Below are 13,554 nucleotides of genomic sequence, written 5' to 3' on the forward strand. Positions count from 1 at the left end.
TGCAGTGGAGATGTCATTGCTTCAGTTGCATACCGATTCTGCATGATGCATTGGCGTCATTGTCCATATGTCTCCCCGTGTGCATGCTTGTTCGCCTTCGAACCCCCATAAATGTCGACCCCAAGGATGGCAGAGCATCGCCTCGCCCATGCCACCACCCATTCTATTGTACAGCTGGAACCTAGAAAAAGTCCCGAGATACCACATCATACATATTTGATGTCACATTGTCGCCGCCTACGTTGAGCCGCTCTCCTTACAGAGCAGGCTTGGCAGCGTTGTCACCCAGCGCGGCGCCGACCCTCTCGGCAGTGCCCTGTTCAGATCCGGCCGTGAGCAGCTCGCTGCCCTGCTGGCGCATGTTGTACTCCTGCTCCATGGCGGTGAGCTGCTGGTCCTCGGCGAAGGAGAGCGCGAAGGGAACGCCGAAGAACAGGGCAGAGGTCGTGATGACCCAGGCGCCCTTGCCGCTGAAAGACAGAACGCTCCAGGCCTTGCTGGAGATGTTGCTGACGTGGCCGGACACCCAGCCTCTCGTGGTAGGGGGGATGATGTCGCGCAGGGCATATAGCCGCTCGGCGAGCGTCTCGTTTGTGGGGTCATAGTCGGACTCGTTGGAGATTTCAGAGTCTGCAGGCTGCGGTTAGATTCCCAGTCTCGTTGCACTGAGGCAGGCGCCGTCTGCAGGTGGCGGATATGGGTCCCCAAGGGGGAGACGAACCAGTGTCGGTAAAGTCCTCCTCGTCAACGTCAGGGCCGGCCTGGTTGGACTGGAAGTGCTCGTCCTCGACTTCGGTGAGGGTAACCATCTTGACGGATTATAGGCGGATGTGCGTTTGGGATGATATTAGGCGCGCCAAGTGAATGTGTCTCGCTGGCGGATCGGCGGGTTTTCAGGCGGGCGTCGACACTCGTCCGTGGAGTTCTTGCGCCGCTGGAGGATGCGCGATCGGGCGATGAACAGAGACTTTGCAAACGTCTTGCCGATCGGGATGGAAACGTTATGGCAGGTCGGGAACACGAGGTGGAGCTTGCGCTGAGATGCGATGCGTGGTCGATATCGGAAAGTTGTATGCTTCGGCGAGCTGCGTCACGGACTCACGGCTGGGCACCTTGGAAATTTTTCGGGCGGCATGCACCATGGGATGTCGTTCGGCCTGGGCCGCCTGTGGTGGTTTAGCCGAAGAAGACACGGCCATTTCATCACGTGCTTGGATGCGTGAGACTCTCGCAGAAAGGTGGATCTATTTCAGGCGACAGAACACAGCTATAAACAAGGCGCCCTTCCTTTGTCTCAAGACAGGTCTTGTCTATAAACTCGAAACGAGCGTCTTGCATCAATAATTGCATTGCTGGATTGCAGCTTGTATTGGCAGAGATTCGGAGGACGCAGTTTCAATTGTAGGGATGGAGTTTGGGACTGCGTCAAGGGCTGGTCCCGTGACATGCGCCAGGGAGAGAGAACCATCAAGGCAAGGTTTTGGGCGTGGAGCTGAAATCTGGTCACGGGACCTCCCCAGAGCCTCGATAGATCCGTCGAGACCGCCCAAGTAGACGGCGAGTACCGTACCTACCTTGATGTTGACGTCGGGGAAGCATTCCGTTGAGACATTCGCGAGGAGGACGACGCACGCCCCCTAGCTGGCTGGCCCCTGCACGGCCACCACTACCCGGACACTTAACTAGCACCCTCGTCTCGTCGTTCGGTGAGAGGGAGGAACGTAAAGGTTGGTGGTGATGAGTCGCAAGCGTCGCTCGGGCTGCAGGTCACGGGGCCAGTGCCTCACCCGAACTAACCGAGGAATGGGCCATGGTTCGCAGGACGGCCACGGCGGTGCCTGACGACGGGAAGCACGCCGCGGCGCGACGGAATAAGGAGCAAGGTTCTGGGCACCACCACCCCAGCCCGCCCAGCAAGGGGAACAGCCGTGCGGGCGCAGCAACATCGTGACGGGGTGCTATCTGGAGCTTGATGCATGCACTACCTATGCTGTACTGGGCAATACGCCAGTGCCCGCGCCGCAGCCTACTCGTGTAAGCAGATTCGCGCATCCCCGGCGGCGACGGCGAAGGCAAAAGCAACGGCCCGCCGCAACGTGGTGTCGCGAATCAATCTTGGCAGAACACCTGGCGGCACGACGGCCGCCCACCGCATCTCATGTCCATCCCTGGAATTGTACATACTGCAACTAAGAAGAAGCAGTACCTCGGTGTGTGCATGTGCCTGTGGCGAGCACCTCACATTCATCCATTCATCGCATCATCGCATCACATCACACGACGAGACGATGGTGAGTCGTCGGCCCCCCCCTTTTGCCCCCACAGGTGTAAGTCGGGGCAACCGCGCGCAAACATCCAACGGAATGAGGTGCTTTTTGCACATTGCTGGGTCGACTGGAGCCACTGTACGTAAGACGCCACGCCGGACGCGGGCACGGCCACCCAAGGGGGAGGAGAGAGAGGAAAAGTGAAGAATCGTGACCTGTCGGCCGAAAAGGGGGCGGCCGAGGGAGGGGGTGCGCGCTGCGAGGGACGAATTGCGGATGCGGAAACGCTAGCCGATCCCAGGAGGAAGGCCAGGTTCAAACTGGTATTTACTGCACTGTGCAGGACAGCACGGTGCTGTTCTCCAAAACTTGGAAGCAGCTTTTTTCGTCATCTCGTGGACGGCATGGAACACTCTGGCAACAAGTGCGATTTCTGCCGTCCTCGTGATGCACTGCCGGCGCCAGCTCCCCCCCTCCCCCCTTTTTCTTCGGGGCCCGGGGGTTTTTGGCGCGGGTTAATACCTACCTAGTAGAGGTTCAGGCTTGCGTGCCAGGGCTGGGGGTGGGTTTGGCTGTCGCGCGATTAAGTAATTGGGGGTGGGGCGCGCACCGCAGCTGTGGAAAGGTAGCGAGTGAGCGCGGCTGTTGTTCCAGCGTGCTTCCATAGGTGGATCCCCGTCCCGTCCAGCGGAACAATATACCGGACAGGTACCTGCCACGCACAGCGGGCGCCGCGCAGCTCGGTGCATGTACCAGCACTGTACTTTGACGGGGCGGGGGGCCACCACCTCGCCTCGCCTCGCCTCGCCTCAGCCAACCCCAGACTCCCATCCTGGACACGGGAGGAGGAGGCAGCTCACGATAGCTAAAGTGTAACGAGGCGAGAAAAGAAGGTCCAAAGATGAACGATTTGGGAACCACGCGAGCCATTTGTTCCCGCACCCTGCTCTGGGGAAGAGAGACAATGTCTGTCCCCCCACTCCCCCCCGAGAAAGGTGCGACGCGGGCGGGGGATTTGCCAATCGGACAGTGCCGTGGCGGTGCTCAGCAACACGATCCCGTCTCAGCTGCATGACGTGCTGAGCAAATCAACGGACTTGCTCCCTGTTTCAAGCACCAAGTGGGAGACGGCCGCTGCTCACCGGTACGAAGTAGGGCGAGTCGAGTTGTGTAAGTACTGCAAGTAGTCTTTCGCGCGCGCATCCGTATCCCAAAGTGCATCGTCCTACAGGCCGGCGCTTGCTTGCGTGGGCAATAGTGACTGGCCCGTCACTGTGTGGTTTGTCATCCGGGGCACCGGCATCAAGCTTGCTCGCTCGCACGCACGCACGCACACACAAGTACATTGTTGCGCAAGATCGCAGCTTATCACTGGACAGCAACCAATGAGTGTTTTGCAGCCGTTGCTGCATCTGCGCACAGGCTGCTTGCGCCGCCCGCAAATGCCCTCCCCGCCTCTCGGCGCTCTGTGCATGACTTCCAGTGACTTGCCTGTTGACAGACTCTGCAGGCATTCATCATCCCACGCCCTGGCGCTTGAACCCTTGCGGTCTTCTCGTGACCGGCAACTCGAAAGAGCGCTTTCCAACTAAAGACGCCAGAAGAAGCCGGGCAAGCCATGCGCAAACGATTGGCTCCCGTCAGGTACGCTGGGGGTAATGAAAACCGCGGGCTGAGAAACCTGGGGGTAATAGAAACCCCAGGAACAGCCTTCAATGGGCCCTCTTAGACCTGCCTGGGGGGTTGGCCTGGGGCACCTCCACTCCACTACACCTTATTACTTCACCTCGCCTCACCAGGCTCACCTCACCTCGCACTCGGAGCAGCAGCCGGCCGATGGCCGTGGTGGGGCGCGACTTTGGCAGTGTTTTAGTGGGGGCCGGGCTCCCTGTGCCCTGTGGTGCCCCGACGGAGCCCGGAGGTGGGGCCCGCCCCTCCCCCGAACCCTGCCAGGTGATGAGCCTGCAACCTGCGGAGGCCCTGCGACGCCGTGGGCACTGGATCCTCCGTCACAAATGTTGAGGGCAGAAGGCGACCCGGACCGCAGAGGTTGGCGCTATTCGAGTGCCGGATTGCTCTTCCGTGCCTTTCATTGTCATCATCGTGCATCGTGCCGCCGGTGAGATTGTCGTCAGCAGCAGGGAGGAGCAGCGACAGCATCGTGAGCCTCAGCATGGAAGTAAGAAGCCGGCGGCGGCTGCCTCCACGTCCACGCGGCACCCGGTCTCCGGTGGCCCCAACGGTGGCTCGTTGACCTTGCATAATGATCCAGTGAGCCCCGGCGTCCGCGCCGCCCGCCACCGGCACGCATCCACCCCCGCGCTCCTCCTGCATGGTGGCTCGGACTGGTGATACGCACGTCGGCCACGCTCTGTGACCGTGAGGGTCAGAGAGCTGATAAACGCGCGATGCGCGTACCTCTACCATCGTGGCCCGCTCTCCGTGCAACTCCTCAAGGTATCGCGACAGCCAAGAGACGATGCAGCAAAAGGGCGGTGGGCAAGTGACTCTGCCCATTGTGACGAGTCTCCGGGCCGCGCTGCGGTAAATAATGCCCAGGCATGTTTTGATCGCGCTTTGTAACCCGGCCCCCCGTCAATGTCATCGACATGTAGCCGGTGGGTAGCCAATGCGCGCGCGGCGTGTAATCGCAAACAAGACAGTCCGATGCGGCACGCATGCAGGGAGGTCCCACGGGCCTCGTCCAAAGCGTGGGCGGATGACATGCATCCCTGGTTGCGTCGACTTGGACGAGAGCGTGACCCCCGGAGCTGGTCGTCCACCTACCTACCTGTCCTCCCAACAATGCAGTGCGTGCGAACTCTTGTACCGGTTTGAGGAGCTCGGGGAGCATTATATGGGTATTGCCGCACGATTTGTCTGGCAGAGCCCGGTTGCATGCAGCACGCCTGGTGGACGCCTGCCTCATTCGCCGCCTTGCTTCATCGCGATGATCCATTGCAACACCATGGCGACTATCAAGTACAGTCCAGTACCGCTGATGGAGTCGAGGGACTTTATTCGCGGCACCACACGCGTCGTCAAGTGCATTAAAACCGCATCGTGCCTCAAAATATCCCTCGGATCGCGTTGCCGAGACGGCGTGCCGGCGGTACGCCGATGCTCCCAGCAACGGTCCGAAACGCACGGTAGCAGGGCGCAGACGGCACGGCTGACGGTGCTCGGGACGCCCCACGGCGTGAGTCGCCGATCGGCCGGCGACTGCTTTGTCTGCGTGCGTGCGTACATGCGTACGTCGCACGTCTGCGATTGACCACGGAGCTCGCACGAGGCCATCGTCGATTCCAGGCGTCAGCCCCTACTCATCTAAACGCATGGGAGACTCTGGGGAGTCCGGGGCATGGCGCGCGCCAGGATCGACCAAAAAGCTGGGGGACGGGGGAGCAGCCGCAGACGGCTTCGGAGACGACGACGGGGCCACGACCCGGAGCAGGAAATCTCTGATCAGTCTGCTGATGCACTCGCAGGCCCAGCACAGGCCAACAGTCAAACCCACGATTTCCATGGGGGAGGGGGGGGGGGGGTGTGGATGACACGGATCCCCGATCGGGCTAGCATCGACCCCAATGCTGCGGCAGGCGAGCCCAGTTCCCAGAGAGAAGTGAGGTGGTGGAGGCGGGCGCAAGAGAAGCACCAAGGAACAAACCAGAAAAAAAAACTCTGCAGAGCCTCGAATAGCCGTCCCATCGTCAACGGCGGAATAGGTAGGCATGGATGGAGCTTGTGGTGGTGGTGTGTCGGGTGTGTCTGCGTTGGCTGGCCGGCCGTTCGCGGGGCTCCCATTCGACTCAGGTTTTGCCTACCTCCGTACTTGCAGCCTTTACTGGTGGGGTGGGCTTCCCGCCGGGCTTCAAGTTTCCACGCTCGCTGCCAGGAATGTCCCCAATGGATTGGATACATGGTGGTACTGGAGCGACCAACGTGGGTTGCAGCATGCGGCGAACTGCTCGCTGCAGAACACCTGGGACCTCTGAAAAACCTCTGCCAGCCACACCCCTCCACTCATGCGCCCCTCCCCCGGGCGCACCCTGGCCGAGTCGTGCCTGGATGCCTGGCCACCTGAGGGAGCCACGCGCGGGCGCCTGGGCCACACCTGCTTCCCCCTAGAGCCTAGTGTTAAGGCGGTATTTGGTAATGCGCTGGGGCAACGACACAACTCGTCCGAGGTCATGATCACGATCGTTGGGGATGCAGGATACCGTGCAGCATACCTAGGTACCATGTTAGGTATTACTGTACCTCGCCCAGGTATCGAGGACCTCTGCCCCAATTCCCCGCTAGAGTCCGGTCTCTTGGCATTGCCGTCGTGTCTCGGGGCGTTCTGGGTCGCCGGCGGCAGTGCAAAAGCAACCGATCCTAGCGGTCAAGGCGAGCAGTTCACGGTGAGGTGCCGTTAAGAACAAGACGGGAGAAACTGTGGGTTCGGCGCAGTCCCGATTCTTCTGGGCGGCGCCCAGGCTTCTGTGAGGCAGACGGGACCCATTGATACCGGACGCGTGTTGGACCATCGTGTCGGAGTACTCCGTACCTGGGCCCGTGCTGATGGAATAATATACACTTATGTGGTGGGTGTGGTGTGTGAGAAGCGCAAAGTAGGTACCTGACCTTGCCTGCATCAAGACACGAAGAACATTGATAGGCGAAGGTACAGGTAGTACTAGTAGTACATACTATACTACTAGCGACAGTACTGTCCCATGCTTCGGAACGAGAATGGCGGCGGGCGTAGGCGCAGCCTAGAGCCACTTGCGGGTGACCACTTCGCCGCCGCCCTGGGCTTGGCTCCGGCACGCTGACAACCTTGTGTGTATCGGGGCTGGGAGTCACCTCGAAGCTGCTGCAGTGGGCCAGCGGGCAGCGTCATCCGGCACAGTGCAGTAGTACTTCTGGCCTGACCGCCGGCAGAGCCTGCGGGGCCTCGGAGCAAAGGTCATGGAGGAACGGTATTGGGGACATTGGCACTGTGCCGCTCCAGATGGGGTGGGCTGGGACGTCCGCTGAAAAGCCCATCACGGAGGGGGATGGGGGTGTGCTGGTGCTGGTGCTGGTGCCGCCTACCTCGGAGTGTGCGGGTGCGGGTGTTCTGGGCCCCTCCCTCCCACTCATCCGTCGCCTCACCAGGCCCACGCCCTCCCTACCCACGAGGGGCGGCAGGTACGGCCAGAGTACCTGCGACGCAACCCAGCCCAGTGCTTGGTACCTGGCCGTACCGTACCCGTATAGCCCGCCTTCCCTCGGGAGAGAGGAGGGAGACGTGGAGGGATGATCTTTTTTTGGAGGGGCATGATGCGAAACGACGTGGGCAAGAACGGCAGCCGACTTTGCCTCACTCGAGGCCAAGGTACTTAAGGGCAGCGTCGCCGTGTCGTGGCTCGTCCCGTGGAGCGGCCTGGCCCCTTGACCTCGTTGACCTCACCAATCTCCCCCCCTCTCCCCCCTCGAGACGTCGGCAATTGCTGTCTCGTCACCGTCAATTGGTGTCCGCTCGCATCATTACATTGCATCTGTTACGCCAAGCCAGCTTTTGCTGCCTCACGTCCCTTCCATCCTCTTCGTCCTCATCTCGCCTATTGGCGCACCCCTTTGACATCTAACAAGCACTGCACGCGCAACTAGCCTTGCTTGCCTGGACAAGCGAAGGTATGTCAGCTTTGCCCCAGTCTCAGCCCCCTCCCGTCGCCATGAGCCGCAGAGCCTCGAGTCTCCCCGCTGTGCGTGGGCGCCTCCGTTGCTTAGCCGAGCTATTTCCAGCCGTGGATGACGCTCCACTGAGCTCAGGGCTGTGCCTCCGGCACGGCCGACGGACGGGAGATGGCCAGGCAAGGCAGCTGAGCTGCGCAAGCCCAGTGAAGAAAAAGCCGGGCTTCTTGGCTGACCACAACGGCGTCACAGATACGTGCTCCAATCTCAGACATAAAGCCGCGTGGTGGCCGTCGCATTTTCTCTTCCCGGTCGAATCCCGCGTGTCTGTCACCTGTCTCGTCGCCTGCCACACCTACCTCCCACACCTTCGAGAAACCGATTTTGCCCCGCCACCGTACCCCGCCAACTCGGCTGCCACATTCCGAGTTGCATTGCATCGATCGCCCCCCGACCTGCATCCGGACAACCCACCTTCTACGTCAGCGTGTCTCCTCGACAAGCTGGCGCAACCACTTCTGTGATTTTGACTGAAGAGAGGTTGAACGTCGCGCTACGGCACGGACGGATCATCTCAGCGGCAGCAGGATCAAAAGGTACGTGCAATTGGCTTGTCACCGTGTCATGTGGCCGCGTCTCGTGTGCGTCCTGGGGTGGCACGGCCCTGGGCCGCCGTGCTAAGGGCATCGTCTCTACCGTGCTCCCGGCATCCGGCTATCCCGCCGAGCCGGACTTGAGATGACGGCTGTCTTTGCCAGCCCTGCCTTGTTGGTCACGGGATCCCTCACTCGCATGCCCCTTGTGCCCCTGGTTGGGGCTGACTGCGCCTCGATTGCCATTCGTTGGTGCCAGGAAGCCCGCCTCTGCCACCCAACTTACACGAGTTTGGCTTGGGCTGTGCTTCGCAACTGGCAGTTCGTTTCGTGTCTATCGACTCGACTGCTATAAATTTGGCAGAACGCGGAACATTTTGTTCAATGGGGCCTTGTCTTTTGGGTCCTTGCAAGATACCCTCTGTTTCCGCCGGCCATCGCTACTGGACAATTAATCGTGCCAATGGAGGCAATGATGGCTGACACGTCGCCCCTTAGCAGGTTCCCCGACTACGTTGATCCCCTACGAAAGAAAAAGAGAACCATCATGGCGACATCTGTCCCAAAACTCAAGGCTCTGGCCAATGTCCAGTCCGAGGAGTCTAGTCGTGGACCGTCACCGCAACCTACCCACTTCAGCGTGCCCTTGATGTCCAATACCAACGGCAATGGCAACCGCGTTCTTCGGTCAGCCACCGTCGGCTATGTTGCTCCAGAGTTCACCGGAAAGCTTGAGCAGATGAAGGCTGGTGAGTCGACCCCCCGCCAGGCCGTGCTCTCAATTGTGTAGCACTTTTCACTAACATTATGCGTCGTAGTCAAGGATATCATCGTTCAGGCCGGATGGATACCCGAATCCCTCGTCGAGGAACAGATCCGCTGGTTCTACGAACAGCTTGGCATTGACGATGTCTACTTCCACATTGAGACTCCCGACGTCATTGCTAGCCAGATCACCTCGCTCTACGCCGCCAAGGTGGCTGCCTACTCGCGAGAGGACAAGCGGGAAGAGATCCGCCTGGACATGGAGGCTAATGATCACGCCATCTATATTGACACCAGCGAGCCCGGAAAGGGTCATGTTGGCGGCCCCAGATATGAGTCGCGCCTCGAAGCCAAGTACCTCGACCACCAGGGCAGGACCAAGTACCGTGTAGAGACGTTCCGGTCTCCGGCAGTCATTGGCGCCAGCCCCAACTCCAAGGCTACCCTGCGCTGTTATTTCGTCTACCAGTGCCAGTTCAAGCAGAGCGTCGAGGCCACGGACCCAAAAGAGACCAACATTGAGCTCATCTCTGACAGTGGCTTCTGGCAAAAGGCGACGGACAACACCAAGCAAATCTACCAGGAGATTATCGAGCTGGCTGTCAACCGGGCTGGACCCGTAATTGAGGTCTTCGACATCGAAGGCGTCGCAGAGAAGCGTCTTGTTGTCGCCTTCCGGACACGCACTGCTCGCGGCATGTTCTCCGCCCTCAGTGACCTGTACCACTATTACGGCGTTACCAGCTCCAGGAAGTACGTGGAGCAGTTCTCCAACGGTATCACCGTCATGAGCATTTACCTCCGACCGGCCACCCACCTGGACGGATACTTCCCACCCCTCGATGAGTCGATTTACCAAATCACCAAGGAGATCTCTCTCCTGTACTGCCTTCCCCAGAACAAGTTCCACAACCTCTTCGCTGTTGGCGATCTCAGCCTCCAGGAGGCCGTGTACGCTCATTCGGCATGGGTCTTCGTGCAGCATTTCCTCAATCGGTTGGGCCCCGAGTACGCATCGCTGTCGGAGATTCTGAGCATCACCGATACCGCCCAGGCTGCCTTGCTGTCTAAGCTTAAGCGGCGTCTCCGCACGGAGACCTTCACCCCGGACTACATCCTGGAGATCATCCAGAACTATCCCGGCCTCGTGAGGTCATTGTACGCATCTTTTGCCAGCATCCATCTCGGCAATGGGCCTGAGGAGCAGATCGTGGCCCCTACGCCCAAGGTTGAGGTCTTGTCAGACGAGAGGCTCAAGGAGACTATCTCCAAGACCGTCTCCAACGAGCACGACGAAATGGTCATGACTGCGTTCCGCGTCTTCAACAACGCCATCCTCAAGACCAACTACTTCACTCCTACAAAGGTCGCTCTCAGCTTCCGGTTGGACCCCTCCTTCCTACCGGAAGTTGAGTACCCTCGACGTCTTTATGGCATGTTCCTTGTCATTGGTGCCGAGTCCAGGGGCTTTCACCTGCGCTTCCGGGATGTCTCCCGCGGTGGTATCCGAATCGTCAAGTCCCGCAGCAAGGAGGCCTATGGCATCAATGCGCGAAATCTCTTCGACGAGAACTACGGCCTGGCCAGCACTCAGCAGCGCAAGAACAAGGACATCCCCGAAGGCGGTTCCAAGGGCGTCATCCTGCTGGACCCCAAGCAGCAGGACAAGGCTCAGGAAGCCTTTGAGAAATACATTGACAGTATTCTAGACCTCCTCCTTCCGGCTGTGAGCCCGGGCATCAAGAACAAGCTCGTGGACCTGTATGGCAAGGAGGAGATCCTCTTCATGGGTCCCGACGAGAACACAGCCGACCTGGTTGACTGGGCCACCGAGCACGCGCGTGCTCGTGGTGCCCCGTGGTGGAAGTCGTTTTTCACCGGCAAGTCCCAGAAGCTGGGCGGCATTCCCCACGACAAGTACGGCATGACCACACTCTCGGTCCGCGAGTACGTCAAGGGTATCTACAGGAAGCTCGAGCTCGACCCCTCCCAGGTCCGCAAGATGCAGACTGGCGGCCCTGATGGTGATCTCGGCAGCAATGAAATCCTTCTTGGCAACGAGAAGTGGACTGCCATTGTTGACGGCTCCGGTGTTCTGGCGGACCCCAACGGCCTGGACAAGGACGAGTTGGTCCGCCTGGCCAAGAAGCGCGCCATGATCAGCGAGTACGACATGACCAAGGTGTCCAAGGACGGATATCGCGTCCTCTGCGAGGAGAATAACATCACTCTTCCCAACGGCGAGGTCGTGACCAACGGCACGTCTTTCCGCAACACATACCACCTGCGGGACACCGGTATGACGGATGCCTTTGTTCCCTGCGGTGGCCGCCCCGAGTCGATCGACCTCATCTCGGTCAACAGACTCATCAAGGACGGAAAGACGACGATTCCTTATATCGTCGAGGGCGCCAACCTGTTCATCACCCAGGACGCGAAGCTCCGTCTCGAGGCGGCCGGTTGCATTCTGTACAAGGACGCCTCAGCGAACAAGGGTGGTGTCACCTCGTCGTCTCTCGAGGTCCTGGCCTCGCTGTCCTTTGACGATGCTGGCTTCGTCGAGAACATGTGCGTGGACGCCAAAACTGGCCAGCCGCCTCAGTTCTACAACGACTACGTCCGTGAGGTGCAGGCCAAGATTCGCGAGAATGCCCGTCTGGAGTTTGAGGCCATTTGGCGTGAGCATGAGACCACTGGTACTCCGCGATCCATCCTGTCGGACAAGCTCTCCATCGCCATCACGGACCTTGACGAGGAGCTTCAGAAGTCTGACCTGTGGACCAACCCCAAGATCCGTCGCGCTGTGTTGCAAGACGCACTTCCCTCCCTTCTGCAGCAGAAGATTGGCCTCGACACAATCATGGAGCGCGTGCCGGAGAACTACCTGCGTAGCATTTTCGGCAGCTACCTCGCCAGCCGGTTCGTCTACGAGTTTGGTAGCGAGCCGAGCCAGTTTGCCTTCTTTGACTTGTGAGTTCGCCCTTGCCTTGAAAACGAACGAGAATGTTCTAGTTGACTGACTTGACTGCAGCATGTCGAAGCGCATGGCCAAGATCACGGGCCAGTCCAACGGAGCTGAGGGCGTTCGCAGAATGTCTGTGAGCGGCGGTGTTGGGCTGTAAAGGGAATGAGGTGATAGGGGAACGACCCTGCTACCCTCTCTGTAGGAGCAAGGCACATGACCCGCATGATTGGTTTCTTGTTATGATTGTGTCGATTTACGACGGGCACTCTGTTTCAAAAGCATGGCAGCCGGGGAGGCTGATGGGCATTGTCTTTGGGATTGAGAGGATTGGCGGGTTGGATCAAGAGCATGAGGCGCTGGCTCACTTTAAAGGCTGGCCACAGGGTCAGAAAAAGCAGCCGTAGAGACGGACTAGACTAAGAAAGAGGCCTGGCATACGACTAGACACTTTCGACTACTAATAGCATCATCATCACGACCTGGCGTGCTTTGTACATTTCACACGATTGGCATGTGCTACCGAGTTGAACAAATGCCGAGCTGGGACGTGGCCAAGTAATGCTTGTGATATGATATTACTAGCACCTCGTACTTGGTACATGGTAATATATATGCATGAACGTGATGGAGAAGGGGTGGGTGGGCCCCCGAGATGGTTGTCGACAGCCCTTCGGCACTTGTAAGCGGCCGTTGTCGGGCGACGCAATCAGAAAGCTGTGCCTCGCGTGGGTGAGCAAACAGAAACAGGATGGATGGACGCGGATGTTGGTCCGGCCGGCCGGGCATCCTGTGAAGGGGGCAGGCAAGGCAGCAGCAGGGCAGAAGGGGGGAGAGCTGTTGGGCGCGGAGCAGAAGACGGAGTGATGATGGGGCGGCACGGCCGAAACCTAGACATGCATTCGCATTCACATTCACAACGTGCATGCCGTAATAAATTGTACTCGTGTGCGGTGTGGGGAAGGGACGAGGAAGCGTCGTCGCCGTACTGGGAGAGAGAAGAGTTTTGCGGTCCGTCCCTCGTTTTGGAGCCATGGAGCCGAGGACGAAGGCGTCAAAGAGAACAAACCAAGACCGAAAAAAAAAGAAGTTGGGCAAGATGATGGCGGTGATGCAGCATTACCGTATCCGTCCGTGTGTACCTTATGCATGTACTATCCGCCGTGCATGTACGAAGTACTGCAGCCGCTTGATGGACTGCTATTGTTAGGCACCCGGCAGATAATCATGAGGTACCAACTTAGTGTAGGTAGGCACGCAGTGGGAAGGCTCAATCAAGGGTGGCGGGCTGCAAACCGCAACATGC

General features: G+C 59.3%; 2 protein-coding genes across 2 annotated transcripts; one reads left to right on the plus strand and one right to left on the minus strand.

Moving 5' to 3' along the window:
- Positions 1-256: 256 nt before the first annotated feature.
- Positions 257-809, minus strand: tom22 (mitochondrial import receptor subunit Tom22; the record flags this gene model as incomplete). Its single annotated transcript, XM_047984745.1, has 2 exons — positions 257-630; positions 722-809. 2 exons carry the CDS (start codon positions 807-809, stop codon positions 257-259), a joined length of 462 nt encoding a protein of 153 aa, XP_047840720.1.
- Positions 810-7,585: 6,776 nt separating this feature from the next.
- Positions 7,586-12,735, plus strand: GDH2 (Glutamate dehydrogenase). Its single transcript, XM_047984746.1, has 5 exons — positions 7,586-7,928; positions 8,181-8,524; positions 9,023-9,270; positions 9,340-12,256; positions 12,318-12,735. The coding sequence occupies exons 3-5, from the start codon at positions 9,069-9,071 to the stop codon at positions 12,406-12,408; spliced, it is 3,210 nt and encodes a 1,069-aa protein (XP_047840721.1). The 5' UTR covers positions 7,586-7,928; positions 8,181-8,524; positions 9,023-9,068; the 3' UTR covers positions 12,409-12,735.
- The last annotated feature ends 819 nt before the right edge of the window (positions 12,736-13,554 follow it).

Source organism: Purpureocillium takamizusanense, chromosome 3 (genome assembly GCF_022605165.1).
Source record: "Purpureocillium takamizusanense chromosome 3, complete sequence".
Classification (NCBI taxonomy): Eukaryota; Fungi; Ascomycota; class Sordariomycetes; order Hypocreales; family Ophiocordycipitaceae; genus Purpureocillium; species Purpureocillium takamizusanense.